Here is a 26778-nt window from a genome sequence, read left to right on the forward strand (position 1 = left end):
GAAGACCCACCAAATTGACCGCAGATCGCTTTCTGGTCAACCCCCATACTCCACCCTGAACAAGAAGAGTAAGGTAAGTCGACGGGAGAGTGTCTCCCATCAACCCAGTGTGGTGTAGACACCACAGTAAGTTGACCTAAGCTACGTCGACTCCAGCTATGTTATTCACATAGCTGGAGTAGTGTAACTTAGGTCAACTTACTGCAGTAGTGTAGACATAGCCTGAGTTATGCATGTGTCTGCATTCACATTTGCCTCCAGCAGATATAAGCGCCCCATTACACCAGCCCAGTAAAACTGCCTCCCAGAGTGGTGTGTGTGTGACACTTAGTGCCCCAGAGCAACACCCTGACACCCCCATATTCACCACTGTCATATAAATATGATATGTTTTGTACAAAGTGAGCCTTGTGAAGTAGCATTCTTGTTGGATTGTATCTGGAGTTATGAATTTTGCTATGTGTGTGTCACTGAAAGATGTTGTGAAGTTGGAAACATCCACAACTAGCCTTTCAGGTACAAAAATGAAAAAGCTAGACAGTGCTAATGGCCCAACAGTAAAGACAATGGACCATGGAAAAAGTTTGTTCCCAGTGCTTCAGCCAGCCTATGGATAATGGCTGCTATGACTCAGCGAAGCATGCAATGGCATGTGACCAGACCACATGACACTGAACTCAATTTTGGGACTTGTATTTTTCCACAATGTTGATAAATGCAAAGTAATGCACATTGGAAAACATAATCCCAACTATACATATTAAATTATGGGATCTAAATTAGGTGTTCTCACTCAAGAAAGAGATCTTGGAGTCATTGTGGACAGTTCTCTCAAAACATCCACTCAATGTGCAGCAGCAGTCAAAAAAGCTAACAAAATATTGGGAATCATTAAGAAAGGGATAGACAATAAGATAGAAAATATCATATTGCCTCTATATAAATCCATGGTACGCCCACATCTTGAATACTGCATGCAGTTGATTTCGCCTCATCTCAAAAAAGATATCTTGGAATTGGAAAAGATTCAGAAATGGGCAACAAAAGTGATTAGGAGTATGGAATGGCTGCCGTATGATGAGAGATTAATAAGACTGGGACTTTTCAGGCTGGAAAAGAAACAATTAAGGGGGTACATGATAGAGGTCTATAAAATCTTGACTGGTGTGGAGAAAGTAGATAAGGAAGTTTTATTTACTCCTTCTCATAAAACACGAACTAGGGGGTCACCAAATGAAATTAATAGGCAGCAGGTTTAAAACATACAAAAGAAAGTATTTCTCCACACAACGCACAGTGAACCTGAGGAACTCTTTGCCAGAGGATGATGTGAAGGCCAAGACTATAACAGGGTTCAAAAAACAATTACATACATTCATGGATGGTAGTCCATCAATGGCTATTAGCTAGGATGGGCAAAGATGGTATAGAATCATAGGATCATAGAAGATTAGAATTGGATGAGACCTCAGGAGGTCATCTAGTCCAACCCCCTGCTCAAAGCAGGACCAGCACCAACCAAATCATCCCAGCCAGGGCTTTGTCAGGATGGGCCTTAAAAACCTCTAAGGATGGAGATTCCATTACCTACCTAGGTAACAGAGTAACAGCCGTGTTAGTCTGTATTCGCAAAAAGAAAAGGAGTACTTGTGGCACCTTAGAGACTAACAAATTTATTTGAGCATAAGCTTTTGTGAGCTACAGGTCACTTCATCGGATGCATACTGTGGAAAGTACAGAAGATCTTTTTATACACACAAACCATGAAAAAATGGGTGTTTACCACTACAAAAGGTTTTCTCTCCCCCCACCCCACTCTCCTGCTGGTAATAGCTCATCTAAAGTGATCACTCTCCTTACAATGTGTATGATAATCAAGGTGGGCCATTTCCAGCACAAATCCAGGGTTTAACAAGAACGTTGGGGGGGGGGAGGAAAAAACAAGGGGAAATAGGTTACCTTGCATAATGACTTAGCCACTCCCAGTCTCTATTCAAGCCTAAGTTAATTGTATCCAATTTGCAAATGAATTCCAATTCAACAGTCTCTCTCTGGAGTCTGGTTTTGAAGTTTTTCTGTTGTAATATCGCAACTTTCATATCTGTAATCGCGTGACCAGAGAGATTGAAGTGTTCTCCGACTGGTTTATGACTGTTATAATTCTTGACATCTGATTTGTGTCCATTTATTCTTTTATGTAGAGACTGTCCAGTTTGACCAATGTACACGGCAGAGAGGCATTGCTGGCACATGATGGCATATATCACATTGGTGGATGTGCAGGTGAACGAGCCTCTGATAGTGTGGCTGATGTTATTAGGCCCTGTGATGGTACCCCCTGAATAGATATGTGGGCACAGTTGGCAACGGGCTTTGTTGCAAGGATAGGTTCCTGGGTTAGTGGTTATGTTGTGTGGTATGTGGTTGCTGGTGAGTATTTGCTTCAGGTTGCGGGGCTGTCTGTAGGCAAGGACTGGTTTGTCTCCCAAGATTTGTGAGTGTGTTGGGTCATCCTTCAGAATAGGTTGTAGATCCTTAATAATGCGTTGGAGGGGTTTTAGTTGGGGGCTGAAGGTGACGGCTAGTAGCGTTCTGTTATTTTCTTTGTTAGGCCTGTCCTGTAGTAGGAGACTTCTGGGAACTCTTCTGGCTCTATCAATCTGTTTCTTCACTTCCGCAGGTGGGTATTGTAGTTGTAAGAATGCTTGATAGAGATCCTGTAGGTGTTTGTCTCTGTCTGAGGGGTTCGAGCAAATGCGGTTGTATCGCACCTATTCCAGTGCTTCATAGAATCATAGAATATCAGGGTTGGAAGGGACCCCTAGAAGGTCATCTAGTCCAACCCCCTGCTCGAAGCAGGACCAATTCCCAGTTAAATCATCCCAGCCAGGGCTTGTCAAGCCTGACCTTAAAAACCTCTAAGGAAGGAGATTCTACCACCTCCCTAGGTAATGCATTCCAGTGTTTCACCACCCTCTTAGTGAAAAAGTTTTTCCTAATATCCAATCTAAACCTCCCCCACTGCAACTTGAGACCATTACTCCTCGTTCTGTCATCTGCTACCATTGAGAACAGTCTAGAGCCATCCTCTTTGGAACCCCCTTTCAGGTAGTTGAAAGCAGCTATCAAATCCCCCCTCATTCTTCTCTTCTACAGGCTAAACAATCCCAGCTCCCTCAGCCTCTCCTCATAAGTCATGTGTTCTAGACCCCTAATCATTTTTGTTGCCCTTCGCTGGACTCTCCAATTTATCCACATCCTTCTTGTAGTGTGGGGCCCAAAACTGGACACAGTACTCCAGATGAGGCCTCACCATTGTCGAATAGAGGGGAACGATCACGTCCCTCGATCTGCTCGCTATGCCCCTACTTATACATCCCAAAATGCCATTGGCCTTCTTGGCAACAAGGGCACACTGCTGACTCATATCCAGCTTCTCGTCCACTGTCACCCCTAGGTCCTTTTCCGCAGAACTGCTGCCTAGCCATTCGGTCCCTAGTCTGTAGCGGTGCATTGGATTCTTCCATCCTAAGTGCAGGACCCTGCACTTATCCTTATTGAACCTCATCAGATTTCTTTTGGCCCAATCCTCCAATTTGTCTAGGTCCTTCTGTATCCTATCCCTCCCCTCCAGCGTATCTACCACTCCTCCCAGTTTAGTATCATCCGCAAATTTGCTGAAAGTGCAATCCACACCACCCTCTTAGTAAAATAGTGTTTCCTAATATCTAACCTAGACCTCCCCCACTGCAACTTGAGACCATTGCTCCTTGTTCTGTCATCTGCCACCACTGAGAACAGCCTAGCTCCATCCTCTTTGGAACTGCCCTTCAGGTAGTTGAAGGCTGCTATCAAATCCCCCCTCACTCTTCTCTTCTGCAGACTAAATAAGCCCAGTTTCCTCAGCTTCTCCTTGTAAGTCTTGTGCCGCAGCCCACTGATCATTTTCATTGCTTTCCGCTGGACTCTCCAATTTGTCCACATCCTTCCTGTAGTGGGGGGCCCAAAACTGGATTCAGTACTCCAGATGTGGCCTCACCAGTCCTGAATAGAGGGGAATAATCACTTCTCTCGATCTGCTGGCAATACTCCTACTAATACAGCCCAATATGCCATTAGCTTTCTTGGCAACAAGGGCAAACTGCTGACTCATATCCAGCTTCTCATCCACTGTAATCCCCAGGTCCTTTTCTGCAGAACTGCTGCTTAGCCAGTTGGTACCCAGCCTGTAGCAGTGCATGGGATTCTTCCGTGCTAACTGCAGGACTCTGCACTTGTCCTTGTTGAACCTCATCAGATTTCTTTTGGCCCAATCCTCCAATTTGTCTAGCTCACTCTGGACCCTATCCCTACCCGCCAATGTATCTACCTCTCCTCACAGTTTAGTGTCATCTGCAAACTTGCTGAGGGTGCAATCCATCCCATCATCCAGATCATTAATGAAGATGTTGACAAAACCGGCCCCAGGATCAACCCCTGGGGTACTCTGCTTGATATCGGCTGCCAACTAGACATCAAGCCATTGATCACTACCCGTTGAGCCTGACAATCTAGCCAGCTTTCTATCTACCTTATAGTCCATTCATCCAATCCATACTATTTTAACTTTCTGTGGGAGACCATAACAAAAGCTTTGCTAAAGTCAAGTTATATCAGGTCCACTGCTTTTCCCATATCCACAGAGCCAGTTTTCTCATCACAGAAGGCAATCAGGTTGATCAGGCATGACTTGCCCTTGCTGAATCCATGTTGTCTGTTCTTGATCACCTTCATCTCCTCCAAGTGCTTCAAAATCCCTAGCTTCTTTTTGCCAGAAGCTGGGTGTGACGGGTTTGGTCACAGAGATCCCCTTGGGGCTGTCACCCAATGTGCTGAAATTACCTCAGAGCCCGTTTCCCCTGTCAGCTTGGGACTTCCAGAACCCTGCTTGTTGAGCTAGCCATGCTAGTATGCTGCAACATAGACCCAGGGTCTGGGCCACGCCCCCAAAGCTGCAGGCTTTAAGTGAAAACAACTCTGCAGGTTACCTGACTCCAGCACCCAGACACCCAGCTCCCAATGGGATCCAAACCCAAATAAATCTATCTTACTCTGTGTAAAGCTTACACAGGGTAAACTCATAAATTGTCCACCCTCTATAACACTGATAGAGAGATATGCACAGCTGTTTGCTCCCTTAGGTATTAATCGCTTACTCTGGGTTCATTAATAAACAAAAGTGATTTTATTAAGTATAAAAAGTAGGATGTAAGTAGTTTCAAGTAATAACAGACAGAACAAAGTAAGTCACCAAGCAAAATAAAGCAAAAACACTCAAGTCTAAGCCTAATACATGAAGAAACTGATTACATATAATATCTCACCCTCAGAGATGTTCCAATAAGCTTCTTTCACAGACAAGACTCCTTCGTAGTCTGGGCCCAATCCTTTCCCTTGGAACAGTCCTTGTTAGTTCCAGCAGCCATCTCAGGTGGTAACTAGGCATTTTCTCATGAGTGGCACCCATCTTTGTCCTGTTCCACCCCCTTTAATAGCTTTGGCACAAGGCAGGAATCTTTTTCCCTCTGGGTCCCCAACCCTCCTTCTAAATGGAAAAATATGAGATTTAAGATGGATTCCAGTATCATGTGACATGGTCACATGTCCTGTGAGACACCAGCCTCCATTCTTCCTGAGCTGGCCCACAGGATGGTTTGCAAGTAAACAGAGCCATTTACAGTTCACTGATTCTGAAGCACCCTTAATGGCTACCACTTAATATGTTTATATCAGTAATACAAGTTTATATCTTATTCTCTTACCTTCAGATATAGAAATAATACATGCAAACAAATAGGATGACCACACTCAGTAGATTATAAGCTTTGTAATGATATCTTACAAGAGACCTTTTGCATAAAGCATATTCCAGTTGCATCATATTCACATTCAGTGCAACATCACCAATGGGCGACAGAGAATGGATCACTTGATGATTACCTGTTCTGTTCATTCCCTCTGGGGCACCTGGCATTGGCCACTGTCAGAAGACAGGATACTGGCTAGATGGACCTTTGGTCTGACCCAGTATGGCTGTTCTTATGTTCTCAAACTGGGCTGGGAACTTAGCTTGGAACAAAGGATTCCCGCCCTACAGAGAGACTATATAAGGTGAGGAGTGACATCATGATTTGTCTTCACTCCCCCACAACTCAACACCTGAAAGAACCTCTGGAAGACAAAGGACTTGTAAGGGGGGAGGGGAACCCAGAATTTGCAAGCTTTATTGTATCATAAGTCAGGGTGAGATATTGCTAATTCAAATCCTATCTAGTATATTAGGCTTAGTTTGTGGTTTTGTTTATTTGCTAATGTGACGTTATTGACATAAACTGTAATCATATAGATCATTGTTGCAACCACTGTTATATATTTGGAGGAAATATTGTACAAAGGTTGTTGTGTGAGGTGTCTATAAAAAGGTTATGATTTGCTGGTTATCATTATGCTATCTAAATGCATGTATCATTTTGTATTTAAAATTATAAGTTTTGGCTCTATACTGTCTGTATTTCAAACTGGTGCTATGCTTCTGGGTGACACCCCAGACAATGTGGCGTCAGCACTGCCTAGCCTGCTTGATGGCCCATTAAGGACCATCAGCTATGCAAAGAGAAGGCAGATACACCTTGTGACTCAGCAAGGCATGCAGGGACATGCCTATGGACAGAACACTAAGGTTTTTCCATGCCATGTGCTGGGTAGCTTGTGGTTGGAACAAAGAGAGCACAAGCCACATGGCAAAAGGATTATAAAAGACAGCAGCAGCATCTCCATTTTGTCTTCAATCCAATCTTCTGACCTCTGGAGGAACTTTGCTATAAACTGAAGCTCTGAACAAAGGACTGAATGACCCATCCCAGCTGTGGATGTACTACAGAGACTTGATTTGAACCTGCAGTTTATTCGATAACTGCTACAAGCCTGAAACAAGAACTTTGCCATTAATGTATGTGATTGATTCCCTTTAACCAATTTTAGCTCTCATCTATATTCTTTTCTTTTATGAATAAACCTTTAGATTCTGAAGGATTGGCAACAGCGTGATTTGTGGATAAGATCTGATTTTTATATTGACCTGGGTTTGGGGCTTGGTCCTTTGAGATCGGGAGAACCCTTTTTCTTTTACTGTGGCATTGGTTTTCATAAACATTCATCCCCATAACAAGTGGCACTGGTGGTGATACTGGGAAACTGGAGTATCTAAGGGAATTGCTTGTATGACTTATGGTTAGCCAGTGGGATGAGACGCAGGGGAAGGAGGGCTTGAAGAATTCCACCTGGATTTCAATAATTTCCACCCCACCATCAACCTCAGCCTGGACAAGAGATCCACTTCCTGGACACTACAGTACAAATAAGTGATGGTCACATAAACACCACCTTATACCGAAAACCTACTGACCGCTATACTTACCTACATGCCTCCAGCTTCCATCCAGGACACATCACACCATCCATTGTCTACAGCCAAGCCCTAAGATACAACCGAATTTGCTCCAATCCCTCAGACAGAGATAAACACCTACAAGATCTCTAACAAGCATTCTTAAAACTACAATGCTTACCTGGGGAATGGAGGAAACAGATTGACAGAGTGAGACAGGTACCCAGAAGTCACCTACTACAGGACAGGCCCAACAAGGAAAATAACAGAACACCGCTGGCCATCACATACAGCCCCCAGCTAAAATTCTCCAGCACATCATCAACAATCTACAACTTATCCTTATCCCACTCTCACAGGCCTTGGGAGGCAGGCCAGTCCTCGCTTACAGACAGCCCCCCAACCTGAAGCAAATACTCACCAGCAACTACACACCGCACCACAGAAACACTAACCCAGGAACCAAGCCCTGCAACAAACCTTGTTGCCTAGTCTGTCCACATATCTACTCCAGCAACACCATCAGAGGACCCAACCACATCAGCCACACCATCAGGGACTCATTCACCTGCACATCTACTAATGTGATATACACCATCATGTGCCAGCAATGCCCCCCTGCCATGTACATTGGCCAACCGGACAGTCTCTATGTAAAAGAATAAATGGACACAAATCTGACATCAGGAATGGTAACATGCAAAAGCCAGTAGGAGAACACTTCAATCTTCCTGGACATTCTATAACAGATTTAAAAGTAGCCATACTTGAACAAAAAAAGTTCAGAAACAGACTTCAAAGAGAAACTGCACAATTAAAATTCATTTGCAAATTTAACACCATTAATTTGGGCTTCAACAGGGCCTGGGAGTGGCTGGCTCACTACAAAAGCAACTTTACCTCTCCTGGAATTGATACCTCCTCAACAATTATTGGGCGTGGACTACATCAACCCTGACTGAATTGGCCCTGTCAACACTGGTTGTCCACTTGTGAGGTCACTCCCTCCTCTTCATGTGTCAGTATAATAATGCCTGCATCTGAAATTTTCACTCCATGCATCTGAAGAAGTAGGTTTTTTACCCACAAAAGCTTATGCCCAAATAAATCTGTTAGTCTTTAAGGTGCCACCGGACTCCTTGTTGTTTTTGTGGACGTTGTGGGACCTATATCCAGACCTTCTAGGAATGGAAAAAGGTATATTCTTGTGGTGGTGGATTTTACTACCAGGTACCCTGAGGCTGTAGCATTGTCTAACATTTAAGCTGAGGCTGTGGCCACAGCTTTCTTTACCATCTTTAGCAGGGTGGGTTTTCCCAAGGAAATGTTGACAGACCGCTGTACTAATTTTATGTCTATGGTGTTTGAGAAATTGTGGGAGTTGTGTGGGGTGAAGCACTTAAAGGCTACACCCTACCACCCCTAGAAAAATGGACTGGTAGAAAGGTTTGATGGAACTCTGAAAGCCATGCTTAGGATGCATGTTTCCAGGCACGAGGGTGACAGGGATGTGTTGCTTCCATATTTACTATCTGCATATAGAAGCGTGCCCCAAGAATCCACAGGGATTGCTCCTTTTGATCTCTTGTATGAAAGACAGGGCGGGGGCCCTTGAATTTGATCTATGACTCCTGGGAAGGCAATACTGAAGAAACAGAATAGCCAGTAGGGGAGTATGTGTCCCACTTTAAGGAGAGATTGCAGGCTGTGATGGATTTGGTACAGCAGAACCTTAGGAAAAATCAGGAAGATCAGAAAGTTGGTACAATAGGCATGCTGAGGAAAGAGCTTTTGAAATTGGGAATATGGTTCTTGTGTTGATTCCTGTAAGGAAGAATAAAATGCAGGACATTTGGGATGGACCATATGAGGTAGTGGAAAGGGTTAATGAGATTACCTATAATGTCAAGAATCTTTATGGAAGAGGAGCTATGCAGATGGTGCATTCTAATAGACTGAAAGCTTACGTCAATATGATTTGTTGTGCTCATGAGGGAACAGGATCTGTCCCTTTGATTGACCTAATTATAGAAACCCTCTTGGAATGCATGGAGTTTGGGAACAGTTTAAATCCTACCCAAAAACAGGAGATGTTAGCCCTGTTAAAATACCACAGGCAAACATTCTCCAACCGGCCAGCTTTAACTAACATGATTGTGCATTCCATTCAAACTACCCAGCGCCTAGCAGGGCATATTGGGCCAAGGGCGAAATGCAAAGGCAGATCCAGGAGAAGTCTGAAGGCATGTTGGAAATGGGAATAATTACTAAATCAAATAGTCCCTGGGCCTCTCCCATTGTGATGGTGCCCAAGAAGGATAAAACCATGAGGATTTGTGTGGATTACAGAAAGCTAAATGCAATCACACAGCCTGATCCATACCCCACACGCTGCATACAGGATTTATTGGACCAATTGGAGGATACAAAGTTCATAAACACACTGGATTTAACTTGAGGATACTGGAAAATCCCCTTAGATGTTGAATGCCCAGGAAAATTCTGCTTTCATAGTGGATTCTGGTCTGTATGAGTTCAAGGTTCTACCGTTTGGATTAAAAAATTCTGGTGCCACCTTTATGAGACTCATTAATCAGGTTTTGCGTGGGTTGCAGACCTTTGTCAGAGTCTATATAGATGACTTGGCCATTTTCAGCTGCTCCTGGGAAGATCATCTCTGCCACATGGGAGTTGTGTTACAAAGGCTAAGGGAAGCCAGCCTAACTATTAAAATCTCCAAACATGCCTTAGGAGCTGCAGAGGTATCATACCTGGGACACAGAGTGGGAAGCAGATTGGTACACCCTGATCCCCTGAAAGTAGAAGCCATAAAAGGCTGGCCTGTTCCTAAAACAAAGGAGCAAGTCCAATCTTTTATTGGGCTTGCCAACTATTATCGCAGGTTTGTAAAGGGATTTAGCGACATTGTGGCCCCCATAACAGACCTTACCAAAAAGGGGAAACCAGACGAGGTAAAGTGGACTAAGGCCTGTGGAAAAGGCTTCCCAAAAATAAGAGTCGCTAGCTAAGGAGCCTATATTAGTCATCCCTGATTTTGGGAAAATGTTCCTGCTGTGCACAAATGCTTCTAATGTGGGGTTGGGAACTGTGCTGATGCAGGATGGGGAGGGAGGTAAAAGGCACCCCATTCCATATCTAAGCAAAAATTGACACCTATTGAACAACACTATGCTACTATAGAGAAAGAATGCTATGCAATTGTGTGGGCAGTAAAGCAGCTCAAACCCTATTTGTATAACAAGAAGTTTACAGTGTTCAGTGATCATGCTCCCTTGGTGTGGTTACACAAAGCGAAAGGAATCAATTCTACAAAAAGAAAAAGAGTACTAGTGGCACCTTAGAGACTAACCAATTTATTTGAGCATGAGCTTTCGTGAGCTACAGCTCACTTCATCGGATGCATTCAGTGGAAAATACAGTGAGGAGATTTATATACACACAACATGAAAAAATGGGTGTTATACACACTGTAAGGAGAGTGATCACTTAAGATGAGCTATTACCAGCAGGGGGGGGGGAGGGGAGGGAGAAAACCTTTTGTAGTGATAATCAAGGTGGGCAAGGTGGGCCATTTCCAGCAGTTAACAGGAATGTCCGAGGAGCAGTGGGGGTGGTGGGGAATAAACATGGGGAAATAGTTTTACTTTGCGTAATGACACATCCATTCCCAGTCTCTATTCAAGCCTAAGTTAATTGTATCCAGTTTGCAAATTAATTCCAATTCAGCAGTCTCTCGTTGGAGTCTGTTTTTGAAGTCTTGTTGTTTTAATATTGCGACCTTTAGGTCTGAGATCGAGTGACCAGAGAGATTGAAGTGTTCTCCAACTGGTTTATGAATGTTATAATTCTTGATCTGATTTGTGTCCATTTCCTGAAAAAGCACAAGAACAAATCTGCAAAGACACACCCCTGGAACCCCGACCTGGGGCATTCTATCTGCTACCCAAGATCCATAAACCTGGAAATCCTGGACGACCCATCATCTCAGGCATTGACACCCTGACAGGGTCTGGCTATGTAGACTCCCTCCTCAGGCCCTACGCTACCAGCACTCCCAGCTATCTTTGAGACACCACTGACTTCCTGAGGAAACTACAATCCATTGGTGATCTTCCTGAAAACACCATCCTGGCCACTATGGATGTAGAAGCCCTCTACACCAACATTCCACACAAAGATGGACTACAGGCCGTCAGGGACAGTATCCCTGATAATGTCACGGCAAACCTGGTGGCTGAACTTTGTGACTTTGTCCTCACCCATAACTATTTCACATTTGGGGACAATGTATACCTTCAAATCAGCGGCACTGCTATGGGTACCCACATGGCCCCACAGTATGCCAACATTTTTATGGCTGACTTAGAACAACGCTTCCTCAGCTCTTGTCCCCTAATGCCCCTACTCTACTTGCGCTACACTGATGACATCTTCATCATCTGGACCCATGGAAAAGAAGCCCTTGAGGAATTCCACCATGATTTCAACAATTTCCATCCCAACATCAACCTCAGCCTGGACCAGTCCACACAAGAGATCCACCTCCTGGACACTACGGAGCTAATAAGCGATGGTCACATAAACACCACCCTATACCGGAAACCTACTGACTGCTATTCCTACCTACATGCCTCCAGCTTTCACCCAAACCACACCACACAATCCATTGTCTACAGCCAAGCTCTATGATACAACCGCATTTGCTCCAACCCCTCAGACAGAGACAAACACCTACAAGATCTCTATCAAGCATTCTTACAACTACAATACTCACCTGCTGAAGTGAAGAAACAAATTGACAGAGCCAGAAGAGTACCCAGAAGTCACCTACTCCAGGACAGGCCCAACAAAGATAGTAACAGAACGCCACTAGCCGTCACCTTCAGCCCCCAACTAAAACCTCTCCAATGCATCACCAAGGATCTACAACCTATCCTGAAGGACGACCCATCGCTCTCACAAATCTTGGGAGACAGGCCAGTCCTTGCCTACAGACAGCCCCCCAACCTGAAGCAAATACTCACCAGCAACCACACAACAGAACCACTAACCCAGGAACCTATCCTTGCAACAGAGCCCATTGCCAACTGTGTTCACATATCTATTCAGGGGACACCATCATAAGGCCTAATCACATCAGCCACACTATCAGAGGCTCGTTCACCTGCACATCTACCAATGTGATATATGCCAGCATGTGCCAGCAATGCCCCTCTGCCATGTACATTGGTCAAACTGGACAGTCTCTACGTAAAAGAATAAATGGACACAAATCAGATGTCAAGAATTATAACATTCATAAACCAGTCAGAGAACACTTCAATCTCTCTGGTCACTCGATCTCAGACTTAAAGGTTGCAATATTAAAACAAAAAGACTTCAAAAACAAACTCCAACGAGAGACTGCTGAATTGGAATTAATTTGCAAACTGGATACAATTAACTTAGGCTTGAATAGAGACTGGGAATGGATGTGTCATTACACAAAGTAAAACTATTTCCCCCCCTCCCCCCAACACACACACACACACACACTGCTCCTCCGAGGTTCCTGTTAACTGCTGGAAATGGCCCACCTTGATTATCACTACAAAAGGTTTTCTTCCCCCTCCCCCCAACTCTCCTGATGGTAATAGCTCATCTTAAGTGATCACTCTCCTTACAGTTTTCAGAGTAACAGCCCTGTTAGTCTGTATTCGCAAAAAGAAAAGGAGTACTTGTGGCACCTTAGAGACTAACAAATTTAGAACTCCATCCTCTTTGGAATCTCCCTTCAGGTAGCTGAAGGCTGCTATCTTATCCCCCCTCACTCTTCTCTTCTGCAGACTAAACAAGCCCCCTAAACAAGCAGGGGAAGACTTATTTTGCTTCCAGTGGCTGTGTTGGCAGACACATGGGGAGCCTCTTCTCCAGTCAGCCCCTGACTGAGACAGGCTCCCTTCTTTTCTCCCCATTCCAGGCCTGGCATTGGCTGCAGGTATAATGGGGCGGGGCTAGCTAACCCACAGGTTTTCTTTAACCTCTGCCGTGCCTGGCAGCTGTCTCTCTGCTCCTTCACACATCCCCCCTCATGACCCCATTTGGGGTCTGCCCCCCCACAACTGTCCTCCACCATCCCATGAAAAGAAGTCCACATGCAGATAGACTCTCCTGGCCCAGTGCTGGATGCAGAAGGTGAAAGGCTGGAGGGAGAGGTACCATCTCATGATTTGGGGGCTTGTGTCCTTCATAGCATGGAGCCAGTGGAGGGGGCGTGGTCAGTAACTAAGGTGAAGTGCGTGCCCAGAAGATAATAACGGAGTGAGTCCATGGTCCATTTTACCACCAGGGCTCCTTTCTCGATTACAGAATAGGCCTTCTCTCACGGGAACAGTTTCCTGCTAATATACAGGATGGGGCGTTTGTTGCCCTCTACTACCTGCGATAGAACTGCTCCTAGGCCCACGTCTGAGGCGTCTGTTTGTAACAAAAACTCCTTGGCGAAGTCAGGGCTGTACAAGATGGGTTTCTTAGAGAGCCGGGCCTTCAGAGTTTGAAATGCCACCTCACAGGCTGTGGTCCACTGGATCCTTTTAGGACTCTCGTTCTTGAGAAGATCAGAAAGGGGGGCTGCAATGGAGGAGAACCCTGGGATAAAGTGGCGGTAATATCCAGCTAGTCCCAGAAATCGACGTACCTGCTTCTTTGAGCATGGTGTGGGGCACAGCTGGAGGGCCTGGACTTTGCTAACCAAGAGTCGGATTATACCCCTTCCCAATGTGTACCCAAGGTAGGTGGTTTCGTGCTTCCCAAGGTGACATTTGGTGGAGTTCTCTGTCAGGCCAGTCTCCTTGAGGGACTGTAGGACCGCGGTCACATGTTTCAAATGGTGCTGCCAGTTGCGACTATGGATCACCATGTCATCTAAGTACATGGCTGCATATCCGTTATGGGGGTGGAGAATTTGGTCCATTAGCTGCTGAAATGTGGCTGGGGCCTCATGCAAGCCGAAGGAAAGATACCCCATTGCATATCTAAGCAAAAAATTGACACCTACTGAACAACACTATGCTACTATAGAGAAAGAATGCAAGAACGCAAGAACTGGAAAAGCCCAAAGGGGGTGGAGTAAGCAGTTTTTCTCCTGGTCTCCGGTGTGAGGGTGATCTGCCAAACAGGGCTGTCCTTAGGATGTATGGGGCCCTACGCAGTATTATTAAACTGGTGCCCCATGCCTGACGGCAGCCCGAGCTCACAGCCCGGCAGGGGGTGGGGAGGGACCAGACAGCAAAAGATAAGGAGACGCAGGGCCCGCCTCATGGTGGTGGAGAGTCACAGTTCCCTGCAAAAAGAAAAGGAGTACTTGTGGCACCTTAGAGACTAACCAATTTATTAGAGCATAAGCTTTCGTGAGCTACAGCTCACTTCCTCAGATGCATATCGTGGAAACTGCAGCAGGCTTTATATATACACAGAGAATATGAAACAATACCTACTCCCACCCCACTGTCCTGCTGGTAATAGCTTATCTAAAGTGATCATCAGGTGGGCCATTTCCAGCACAAATCCAGGTTTTCTCACCCTCCACCCCCCCACACAAATTCACTCTCCTGCTGGTGATAGCCCATCCAAAGTGACAACTCTTTACACAATGTACATGACAATCAAGTTGGGCTATTTCCTGCACAAATCCAGGTTTTCTCACATCCCCCCCACCTCACCCCCATACACACACAAACTCACTCTCCTGCTGGTAATAGCTCATCCAAACTGACCACTCTTCAAGTTTAAATCCAAGTTAAACCAGAACATCTGGGGGGGGGGGTAGGAAAAAACAAGAGGAAACAGGCTACCTTGCATAATGACTTAGCCACTCCCAGTCTCTATTTAAGCCTAAATTAATAGTATCCAATTTGCAAATGAATTCCAATTCAGCAGTTTCTCGCTGGAGTCTGGATTTGAAGTTTTTTTGTTTTAAGATAGCGACCTTCATGTCTGTGATTGCGTGACCAGAGAGATTGAAGTGTTCTCCGACTGGTTTATGAATGTTATAATTCTTGACATCTGATTTGTGTCCATTTATTCTTTTACGTAGAGACTGTCCAGTTTGACCAATGTATATGGCAGAGGGGCATTGCTGGCACATGATGGCATATATCACATTGGTGGATGTGCAGGTGAACGAGCCTCTGATAGTGTGGCTGATGTTATTAGGCCCTGTGATGGTGTCCCCTGAATAGATATGTGGGCACAATTGGCAACGGGCTTTGTTGCAAGGATAAGTTCCTGGGTTAGTGGTTCTGTTGTGTGGTATGTGGTTGTTGGTGAGTATTTGCTTCAGGTTGCGGGGCTGTCTGTAGGCAAGGACTGGCCTGTCTCCCCAGATTTGTGAGAGTGTTGGGTCATCCTTTAGGATAGGTTGTAGATCCTTAATAATGCGTTGGAGGGGTTATAGTTGGGGGCTGAAGGTGACGGCTAGCGGCGTTCTGTTATTTTCTTTGTTAGGCCTGTCCTGTAGTAGGTAACTTCTGGGAACTCTTCTGGCTCTACCAATCTGTTTCTTTACTTCTGCAGGTGGGTATTGTAGTTGTAAGAAAGCTTGACAGAGATCTTGTAGGTGTTTGTCTCTGTCTGAGGGGTTGGAGCAAATGCGGTTGTATCGCAGAGCTTGGCTGTAGACGATGGATCGTGTGGTGTGGTCAGGGTGAAAGCTGGAGGCATGTAGGTAGGAATAGCAGTCAGTAGGTTTCCGGTATAGGGTGGTGTTTATGTGACCATCGTTTATTAGCACTGTAGTGTCCAGGAAGTGGATCTTTTGTGTGGACTGGACCAGGCTGAGGTTGGTGGTGGGATGGAAATTGTTGAAATCATGGTGGAATTCCTCAAGGGCTTCTTTTCCATGGGTCCAGATGATGAAGATGTCATCAATATAGCGCAAGTAGAGTAGCGGCGTTAGGGGACGAGACCTGAGGAAGCGTTGTTCTAAATCAGCCATAAAAATGTTGGCATACTGTGGGGCCATGCGGGTACCCATAGCAGTGCCGCTGATCTGAAGGTATACATTGTCCCCAAATGTGAAGTAGTTATGGGTAAGGACAAAGTCACAAAGTTCAGCTACCAGGTTAGCCGTGACAGTATCGGGGATACTGTCCCTGACGGCTTGTAGTCCATCTTTGTGTGGAATGTTGGTGTAGAGGGCTTCTACATCCATAGTGGCCAGGATGATGTTATCAGGAAGATCACCGATGGATTGAAGTTTCCTCAGGAAGTCAGTGGTGTCTCGAAGGTAGCTGGGAGTGCTGGTAGCGTAGGGCCTGAGGAGGGAGTCTACATAGCCAGACAATCCTGCTGTCAGGGTGCCAATGCCTGAGATGATGGGGCGCCCAGGATTTCCAGGTTTATGGATCTTGGGTAGTAGATAGAATATCCCAGGTCGGGGTTCCAGGGGTGTGTCTGTGCGGATTTGATCTTGTGCTTTTTCAGGAAGTTTCTTGAGCAAATGCTGTAGTTGCTTTTGGTAACTCTCAATGGGATCAGAGGGTAATGGCTTGTAGAAACTCGTGTTGGCAGCGATTTTATATGTGATTTTATAATCTTCACCAACACAGTAATGAAATATTTTTAAAGCCAATTTTAAACTAAGGTCCTGTAGACAGACATGTTCTGAGTAAATATTACAGTAATGCACAACTGTTTTGGTCAGTAAATTCAGAAACTGACAGTATATACCTAGGGTTTGGCAAATGCCTGTTAAATGGCTTAATTACCCCTTGAATGGCTCTTTAACAGTTTCAATGTTGTGCTAATAGGTCTGGCAGGCTAGAATGCTTTTTCCCTTTTAACTATTAGATCCCCTCTGGAGGAAGACTCACCAGGCTGCAGCAGCCAGCTGTGGGAGCCTGCAGGAAGGGTCAGAACAGGGATTTGAAAGCTAGGAGGGTGGACACTAAGACGCAGTGGTACCCCAAATTTTCAGGTGCCCTACGGCCCTGCTGCCAATAGTAGAATCAAAGAATATCAGGGTTGGAAGGGACCTCAGGAGGTCATCTAGTCCAACCCCCTGCTCAAAAGCAGGACCCATCCCCAATTAAATCATCCCAGCCAGGGCTTTGTCAAGCCTGACCTTAAAAACTTCTAAGGAAGGAGATTCCACCACCTCCCTAGGTAACGCATTCCAGTGTTTCACCACCCTCCTAGTGAAAAAGGTTTTCCTAATATCCAACCTAAATCTCCCCCACTGCAACTTGAGACCATTACTCCTTGTCCTGTCATCCGCTACCACTGAGAATAGTCTAGATCCACCCTCTTTGGAACCACCTTTCAGGTAGTTGAAAGCAGCTATCAAATCCCCCCTCATTCTTCTCTTCTGTAGACTAAACAATCCCAGTTCCCTCAGCCTGTCCTCATAAGTCATGTGTTCCAGTCCCCTAATCATTTTTGTTGCCCTCCACTGGACTCTCTCCAATTTTTCCACATCCTTCTTGTAGTGTGGGGCCCAAAACTGGACACAGTACTCCAGATGAGGCCTCACCAATGTCGAATAGAGGGGAACGATCACATCCCTCGATCTGCTGGTAATGCCCCTACTTATACATCCCAAAATGCTATTGGCCTTCTTGGCAACAAGGGCACACTGTTGACTCATATCCAGCTTCTCGTCCACTGTAACCAGTAGGTCCTTTTCTGCGGAACTTCTGCCTAGCCATTCGGTCCCTAGTCTGTAGCAGTGCATTGGATTCTTCCGTCCTAAGTGCAGGTCTCTGCACTTGTCCTTGTTGAACCTCATCAGATTTCTTTTTGCCCAATCCTCCAATTTGTCTAGGTCCCTCTGTATCCTATCCCTACCCTCCAGCGTATCTACCACTCCTCCCAGTTTAGTGTTGTCTGCAAACTTGCTGAGGCTGCAATCCACACCATCCTCCAGATCATTTATGAAGATATTGAACAAAACCGGCCCCAGGACCGACCCTTGGGGCACTCCGCTTGATACTGGCTGCCAACTAGACATGGAGCCATTGATCACTACCCGTTGAGCCCGACAATCTAGCCAACTAGCCATGCTGACTGTTCCTGATCACTTTCCTCTCATCTAAGTGCTTCAGAATTGATTCTTTGAGGAATCAATGATTCCTCCATGATTTTTCCAGGGACCGAGGTGAGGCTGACTGGCCTGTAGTTCCCCGGATCCTCCTTCTTCCCTTTTTTAAAGATGGGCACTACATTAGCCTTTTTCCAGTCGTCCGGGACTTCCCCCGATCGCCATGAGTTGTCAAAGATAATGGACAATGGCTCCGCAATCACATTCGCCAACTCCTTTAGCACTCTCAGATGCAATGCATCCGGCCCCATGGACTTGTGCACGTTCAGCTTTTCTAAATAGTCCCGAACCACTTCTTTCTCCACAGAGGGCTGGTCACCTCCTCCCCATGCTGTGCTGCCCAGTGCAGTAGACTGGGAGCTGACCTTGTTCGTGAAGACAGAGGCAAAAAAAGTATTGAGTACATTAGCTTTTTCAACATCCTCTGTCACTAGGTTGCCTCCCTCATTCAGTAAGGGGCCCACACTTTCCTTGACTTTCTTCTTGTTGCCAACATACCTGAAGAAATCCTTCTTGTTACTCTTAACATCTCTTGCTAGGTGCAACTCCAGATGTGATTTGGCCTTCCTGATTTCACTCCTGCATGCCCGATCAATATTTTTATACTCATCCCTGGTCATTTGTCCAATCTTCTACTTCTTGTAAGCTTCTTTTTTGTGTTTAAGATCAGCAAGGATTTCACTGTTAAGCCAAGCTGGTTGCCTGCCATATTTACTATTCTTTCTACACATCGGGATGGTTTGTCCCTGTAACCTCAGTAAGGATAGTCCTTCATTAAATCTAAAATGGTGATGTATTCTGCCTTTCTGCCTTTCCCAGCCAGTTGAGCAGTTCATCAATCTGAGGCATTGGATAAGCATCGAATTTTGATACTGCATTGACCTTGCGGAAGTCTATGCAAAAGCGGGTGCTTCCATTGAGCTTAGGGACCAGTACCACAGGGTTTTTGCAGTTGTTGAATGACTCCTCAATCATCCCTAATGCAAGCATTGAGCAGAGTTCCTCTTTCATGTCTCTCTAAACTTCTGGGGAAGGGGCCAGGGGTTTTCTCTGACCATAATGCCCAGTTCCATCTGAATATGATGAGTTATCAGGTGAGTCCACCCAGGTTGGGTTGAGAAAATGGAAGAGAAGGCAGTAATCAATTCTTGTGCCTGACCTCTCTGCACGGGGTTAAGATTGTCCCCAGTCTTGACCACTCTGGGGTTTGAAGCCTTCACGGCCTGCGGGCTCTGGTGGGTACGGTGCTATTAGTAACCTTCCTGGGCTTTCCACAGTTTTAACAGGTTCATGTGGTAGATCTGTTGTACCTTATGTTTGTCCAGTTGCTTGATTTCATAGTTCACCTGCCCCACACGCTGGATCACCTCATATAGTCCTTGCCAGCGGGCCAGGACCTTCGACTCTGAACTGGGCAACAATAACAGCACCCAGTCACCGGGCTGAAACACCTGGAGGCATGCCCGTTTATTGTAGGCCGCTTCTTGGGTATCCTGGGCACGTAGGAGATTCTCCCTGGCAAATGAACCTAGGGCCTCAAGTTTCTCCCGCAGGTTTAGCACATACTGTACCACATTGTTGGCTCAGGATGGTTGCTCCTCCCACATTTATCCAACAAGGTCCAAAATCCCCCGGGGTTGCCTCCCATATAAAACCTCAAATGGTGAGAAACCAGTGGAAGACTGCAATACTTCTCGGACTGCGAACAAGAGAGACGGGAGCAGCTGGTCCCAGTGTTGGATATCCATCAGGACAAATCTTTGGAGCATTGTTTTTAGGGCTCGGTTAAAGCACTCTACCAGGCCATCCATTTGCAGATGGTATACAGATGTTTGTAAGGTCTTGATCTTGAATAGATGGCAGAGCTGTTTGAACATTTGGGACACAGTTTGTCCCTTGATCTGTCAAGATTTCCCAGAGCACCCTGACTCAGGTGCAGATGTTCATAAGTTCCGTCGCCACTCCTTTGGAGTTCATGGAGCGTAACGGCACTGCTTCGGGGTCACATAGTCCACCACAACAAGGATGAACCTGTATCCAGCAGTGCTCTTTTCAAGAAGGCTGACTAAGTCAACTCCAATCTGCTCAAAGTGTACGCCTACAAGTGGGAGGGGGATCAATGGGGTTCTCTCAGCTGACCATGGTGCAGTGAGCTGACACTCTGGGCATGAGGCACAGAAATTGGCCACATCTCGGTAGATCCCTGTCCAAAAGAACCAACCTAAAATCTTGGCCAGCGTCTTTTCCCTTCCAAGGTGCCCAGGCATGGGTATGGCATTGGCGAGCCACATAACTTCCTTCCTGTCGAACCTCTTCAGTTGGTTGGTCTATCTCTATGAGGTATAGACGGTCACCTTGAATCTCAAAGCATGGGAACCGTCCCGCATGGCGGGGTTCAACAGTCTCCCCATTCACCGCTGCCACTTGGGTATATGCCCGGTTCAGGGTGTCATCAGCCCGTTGCTCCCCCAAAAATTCAGAAAAGTGAGTCAGGATCTCTGATTCAGGTAATGGAGTGAGTTCCCCTCCTGGCTGGGAGGGGACCTGGTGGGTCCGAGTTGACGCTGAGACCTGTGATGCCCCTTCACCAGGGTCAGCAACCTCCCCCACGCCCACAAGGGTCACTGCTTCAGGCTGGCCAGTGGCCAGAGGTAGGTGTCCTTGACCATTGGACGGCAGCCCCACCAGGTCTGCTAACAATTCCCCAACATAGTCCCAGTCCTGGCCTAAAATAATTAGGTAGACCAGTGTTGGGGCCAGACCGACTATCAGGGGCTCTTTGCGTTTCCCTATTGTTAAAGTCACTTCTGTGCCGGGGTAGGCCCTCACATCTCCATGCATGTACTGCAACATGATGGTGCCCTGAGTTGGGCCAGGATTAGGTCTGAGTACACCATGAATCTAGGAGTCCTATCACTTCTTTCCCATTTATCTGCAGTGGGATGGACATGCCTGCAGAGCCCAGATCTTCCCAAAGCTACATTCTATGTACGGGCAGTCTCTGGACCAATGCCCAGAATGGCCATATGTGAAACACCGGTCCTGCTCTTGGGTGGCGCGTGGGGTTTCCTGTCTGGGTACCCAGGCAGTTGGGTCGCAACAGGCCTCCCCGAGTTCTAGGCCAAGCAAGGGCCCTGGCCAGGCTGCTGATGGGGCTATGGTCTCCTGAACTGCAGGGTGGGTAACCAGCTCTGGTCCTCTGGATTGGGGGGCCTGGTGCCTCTGGATTCTCTAGCCCTCTGGAGTTCTGGTAGGGGGGATGGAGGCCAATGTTCCTCATGATCCAGGGGTCCCTGGATGGTTTAATCCTTCAGGGGCACAGATTCTTGGTTCCAGCCAACCCTGAAGGGATTTTCATCCCGGGGGACTTGGCGGCTAGGTAGTTCTCCATGAGCTGAATGGCCTCCGTCATGGTGTCAGGGTAACACATTCCAGTGTTTCACCACCCTCCTAGTGAAAAAATTTTTCCTAATATCCAACCGACACATCCCCCACTGGAACTTGAGACCATTGCTCCACATTCTGTCATCTGCTACCACTGAGAACAGTCTAGATCCATCCTCTTTGGAACCCCCTTTCAGGTAGTTGAAAGCAGCTGAACACAGTATTCAAGATGCGGGGGTACGATGGATTTATATAGAGGCAACATGATATTTTCTGTCCTATTATCTATCCCTTTCTTAATAATTCCCAGCATTCTGTTTGCTTTTTTGACTGCCGCTGCACATTGAGTAGATGTTTTCAGAGAACTATCCACAATGACTCCAAGATCTCTTTCTTGAGTAGTAACAGCTAATTTAGACCCCCATAATTTAATATGTATAGTTGGGATTATGCTTTCCAATGTGCATGACCTTGCATTTATCAACATTAAATTTCATCTGCCCAGGATTCTCCATCAGTGACATTTTTTAACTCAAGATTGGCTGTTTTTCTAAAAGTGTTTTGGGGACATTTTCTGGCTTATTTCCTACAGGGGGTCAGACTAGATTATCACAATGGTCCTCTCTGGCCTGGGAATCTCTGAACCTTCCACCCATTTGGGGATGTCCCCAGCACATTTGAGCAGGGCCGCCCAGAGGATTCAGGGGGCCTGGGGCAAAGAAATTTTGGGGGCCCTTTAATTAATTAAGGGGCCTTTTTAATTTTTACTCACCTGGCGGCGCTCCGGTTCTTCGGCGGCATTTCAGCAGTGGGTCATTCACTTGCTCCGGGTGTGTTCAGCGGCACTGAAGGACCCGCTGCTGAAGACACTATAGAATACTATATTCTCATGGGGGCCCCTGCAGGGCCCAGGGCCTGAGGCAAATTACCTCACTTGCCCACCCCTCTGGGCAGCCCTGCATTTGAGAGACTCCAGTGCCCTTTGTGGGGTACAGCACTAATGACAGGAGTTCCCATCTCTGTGAGAGGCTGTGATGCTGTGCGATTGAATATGACTATTTATATCATTGATATTGCCACTGTTAGACAATTACAACAAATCTTATGCAACGTTTGTCACATAAGGTGTCAATGAAAAAGTTATGATTGGCTAAGTATGGTTATCCTATGTGTATGCATAGGATACATTTGTGTAGCTGAAGTTATGAATATTGGCTATTCATACATGTGTGCTGTATTCCCGGGTAACAGCCACCAGATAAAATTTAAATTGAGGCCAGACAGCTTTCTGTTGATGTCCCATCAAGGACACTTAGCTCTCACAATGGGCCACAGAAGAAACTCCTTCCACCCTGATAGCTCTTCCTGCAGAGGGAGGCTTCAGCCAGAACATGGGCAATAGGTGCCCCTATGAGTCATCTAGCATGTAAGGACGTGGGATATGCTCATGTGACCCTGGACTCCATCTGGGCCAGTAACTTTCCATGCTTTTCATGTAACTTTTCCAACTTTTCATCTGGACTGTGAGCTTTGTTTGAGACAGTAGATTTCCAGGCACATGGCAGAGGATATAAAAGATCCCTGAGATATCTCCATTTGGCGCTCCATTTCCTGGCCTGATTCTCTGGACTGTGGATTTAAAAGTCAAAGGAGCATTTTGAATTATGGACTGAGGACCTTCCATCACTGCTAAAACCTGATATAAGGACTTTGTAATCACTTGCATGTATATGATATGTTAACCATTATTAATTCTCTTCTTTTCTTTTATAATTAAACCTGTAGATTTTAGTCACTACAGGATTGGTACCAGCATGATTACTGGATAAAATCTGGGTTGTATGTTGACCTGGCTGTGTGGCTGATCACTTGGGATTAAAAGGACCCTTTGTTCAATGAAATTGGTTTTCAGTAACCACTCATCCTAGAGTCCAGTGCCTGGGTGGTGAGCCAAGTGCTGTGATGCTTAAGGAGACTGCATCTTTCACTTCCTGTTAACCAGTGTGGTGAGACAAATTTACTTTGATTACAGGCTTGATATATCTAATGAGAAAACAACCCCCAATCTGGAGTGAGTCTGCCCTATTTCTCCACAGTCTGTCCTGAATTTGACATCCTTAGCTGTGGCCCACTAAGGCACAGTGACAGAGGCACCATTTACTCTGGACTTCCCAGAGCTGTCAGCTCCTGCAATACCAGCCCAATGAGAGGAGGAGCATGCTGGGGGCAGGGCTGAGGGGAAGCTAGCCCCTTCCACCAGAGGCCCTGCCCCCCAGCCTGCCACACTGACTGGCCGGACCCCTGGGCTGGGGTGAGCCAGCCCGATCTGCTCTTGGATGCTCCAGCCCCTGGCCACCAGCCCAAGCCCCAAGCTCCAGGCCCCTGACTGGAGCTGAGTCTCCACCAGCTTCAGGGGAGAGGGGGAAGCGTGGGCGAGGCCACAGCCTCAGTTAGGGGAGACTTAGCCTCCCCTGGCCTTCGATACTCACTGCCCATGCCAGTGGACCCCCAGGTGGCACAGCCCCATCCACCATGGGATAGCCCCACCTCATCTCCTAGCACGGGGTGCGCATCACCCTCACAGCACCTGTGATCATGGGGAATCTTCAATCTCCACTGCTGGCAGTTCTTCCCCTTCTCCGTCGTGGACTGCATGCCCCGGTAGCTTCTCCCATCTCCCCTAATGCAATTCTGCATGTAATCTGTGGGTGAGAAGGGTGCCTCCATGAGCCCAGGGATGGGTGCCTTGCGAAGAACCTCCGTGGGGAGAGCAACCGGCCCTCAGCATGAGCGGTTCCTGCAGCTCCACAGCTACTCCAGCCAGCAGTGGGGAGCAGGCAACCATCAGCCCTGTAGCAAGTGCGCTGGGGAGCTAGAGAGCTGGGGCAGAACTGGGCAGCCTCCCTGCAGTCGGGAGTCGGGAGCTGGGGAGATCTAAGCACAGAGCCAGACACCAGAGCACTGGTGGCTTGAGAGTGGTGGAAGAGCTGGCTCCTGTGGAGTGCAGAACTGGCCAGTTTGGGGCTCCAGGAGGTTGCTGCTCTAGGAAAGGCTGGCACGGGGTAAGCAGAGTGGCAGGAGTCAGTGGCTGTAAGGTTGGAGCCCAGCAGCCTGGCAGCTGTGAGCACAGCCGGGGGTGCTGTCATACAGCACAGATGGCCATGCCACCCCTCTCCTGGGCCGTGCGAGCCGCCAAGTGCCTGCTCTGGAAATGCTCCTGCCCTCACTCTGCCCTCTCGCCTGGGGCTCCCCTTCTCTCACTACAAACCCTCTGACGGGGTAGGAGCTGCCCTCAGCTGGGCTTGCTCTGTGGCTGGACACACAGCATGCCCCAGGCAACAGACGGGCATGGGTGTGTCAGCCTCCAGGGCAAAGCCAGCTCACGGTAGGAAGCATCTGGATGGCCAGAGCCAGCAGCGGGATCCTGGAGTTAGGTTTGATCAGCCCAAGGTCAAACTGGGTGAAAGCACTGCTGACCCTGCCCTTGCCCTCTGCTCCCCCTGCCCTTCACCCCTTGCCCTTTTCCCTGCCCCTCACCCTACACCCCTGCCCCCACCACTCCCCTGGCCCCCCCCACCCTCATCCCCACCCCCCTTACACCCCTGCTCCTGGATCCCCCTGCATTCTCCTGCCCTTGTCCCCACCTTACACACCTTTCCCTCCTGCCCTCATCCCCACCCTATACCTCTGCCCCTGCCTACACCCCTGCCACTCTGGCTCTCACCCCCTGTCCTCATCCCCACCCCCCACCCTACACCTCTGTCCCTGGCTCCTCCTGCCCTTATCCCCACCCTCGCACTATAACCCTGCCCCTGGGCCCTCCTGCCCTTGTCCCCTGCTCTCATCCCCACCCGCTGCCGTTGTCCCCACCCTCTGCCCTACATCCCTGCCCCTGGTCGCCCGACCTCATTCCCCACCCACTGACCTACACCTCTGCTGCTGCCCCCTGCCCCTCACCCCCTGCTCTGATCCCCACCCCTCGCCCCCTGCCATACACCCTTACCCCCACCCCCATCCCACACACCTGCCATCATCCCCACCCCTCGCCCCCTGCCCTATACCCCTGCCTTCATCCCTGCCCCCTGCCCTACATCTCCACACCCGTCTCTCCCGCTCCTCGCCCCCTGCCCTCGTCTCTGCCCTCCTCCACCTCTCTGCCCTACATCCCACCCCCGCCCCTCACCCCTGCGCTTTATCCCTGCCCTTGTTAGCACCCCTTGGCCTTCATCCCTGCCCCACCCCTCACCCTCACCCCTGCCCCCACCTGCCTTTCTTCTGGTAGAGATCATAGTGGACGTTCCTCTGCACGTGGGCGTGCACCGAGTGCTGGGTCCATGGTAGCAGCTGGCAGCCGTGGCGCTGGTGGTTGTAGTGAAAGGCCCTGAAGATCAAACCAAGAGTCTTATCCCAGCTCGGACCAGACCACAAGTCCCCAACCGCGCGGCAGACCCCACCTTGTCATAGAATCATAGAATACCAGGGTTGGAAGGGACCTCAGGAGGTCATCTAGTCCAACCCCCTGCTCAAAGCAGGACCAATCTCCAATTTTTGCCCTAGATCCCAAATGGCCCCCTCAAGGATTGAACTCACAACCCTGGGTTTAGCAGGCCAATGCTCAAACCACTGAGCTATCCCTCCCCCGTGTCCTCAAGGGCTGGGCCAGAGCCAGTGCCCCAGCTCATGTGCCCTCTCCAGCACCTTCCATCACCATAGCAGGAGTCACCACCCGTGCCTGGCTACAGCCTAGTGAACATGGGAGGAGTTCCGAGTAAGGTGACAGAGTCCTCCCCCACCCCAGCTCTAGCCCTCAACTCCTCTCCCACCCCAGCTCCTCCCCTGCCCCGCCTCTGGCTCCCGGCTCCTCATGCAC

At 47.7% G+C, this 26778-nt stretch overlaps 1 protein-coding gene across 1 annotated transcript in view; it reads right to left on the bottom strand.

The window, feature by feature from the left end:
- Positions 1-26778, bottom strand: part of MST1 (macrophage stimulating 1) — a 63026-nt gene that overhangs the window by 17405 nt on the left and 18843 nt on the right. The window contains exons 3-4 of the mRNA XM_073354751.1: positions 26177-26289; positions 24496-24610 (exon numbers count right to left, since the gene is read on the bottom strand). Coding sequence (XP_073210852.1) covers positions 24496-24610; positions 26177-26289 — 228 coding nt within the window. The remainder of the gene's footprint in view (positions 1-24495; positions 24611-26176; positions 26290-26778) is intronic.

Source organism: Lepidochelys kempii, chromosome 7 (assembly GCF_965140285.1).
Source record: "Lepidochelys kempii isolate rLepKem1 chromosome 7, rLepKem1.hap1, whole genome shotgun sequence".
NCBI classification, from domain to species: Eukaryota; Metazoa; Chordata; order Testudines; family Cheloniidae; genus Lepidochelys; species Lepidochelys kempii.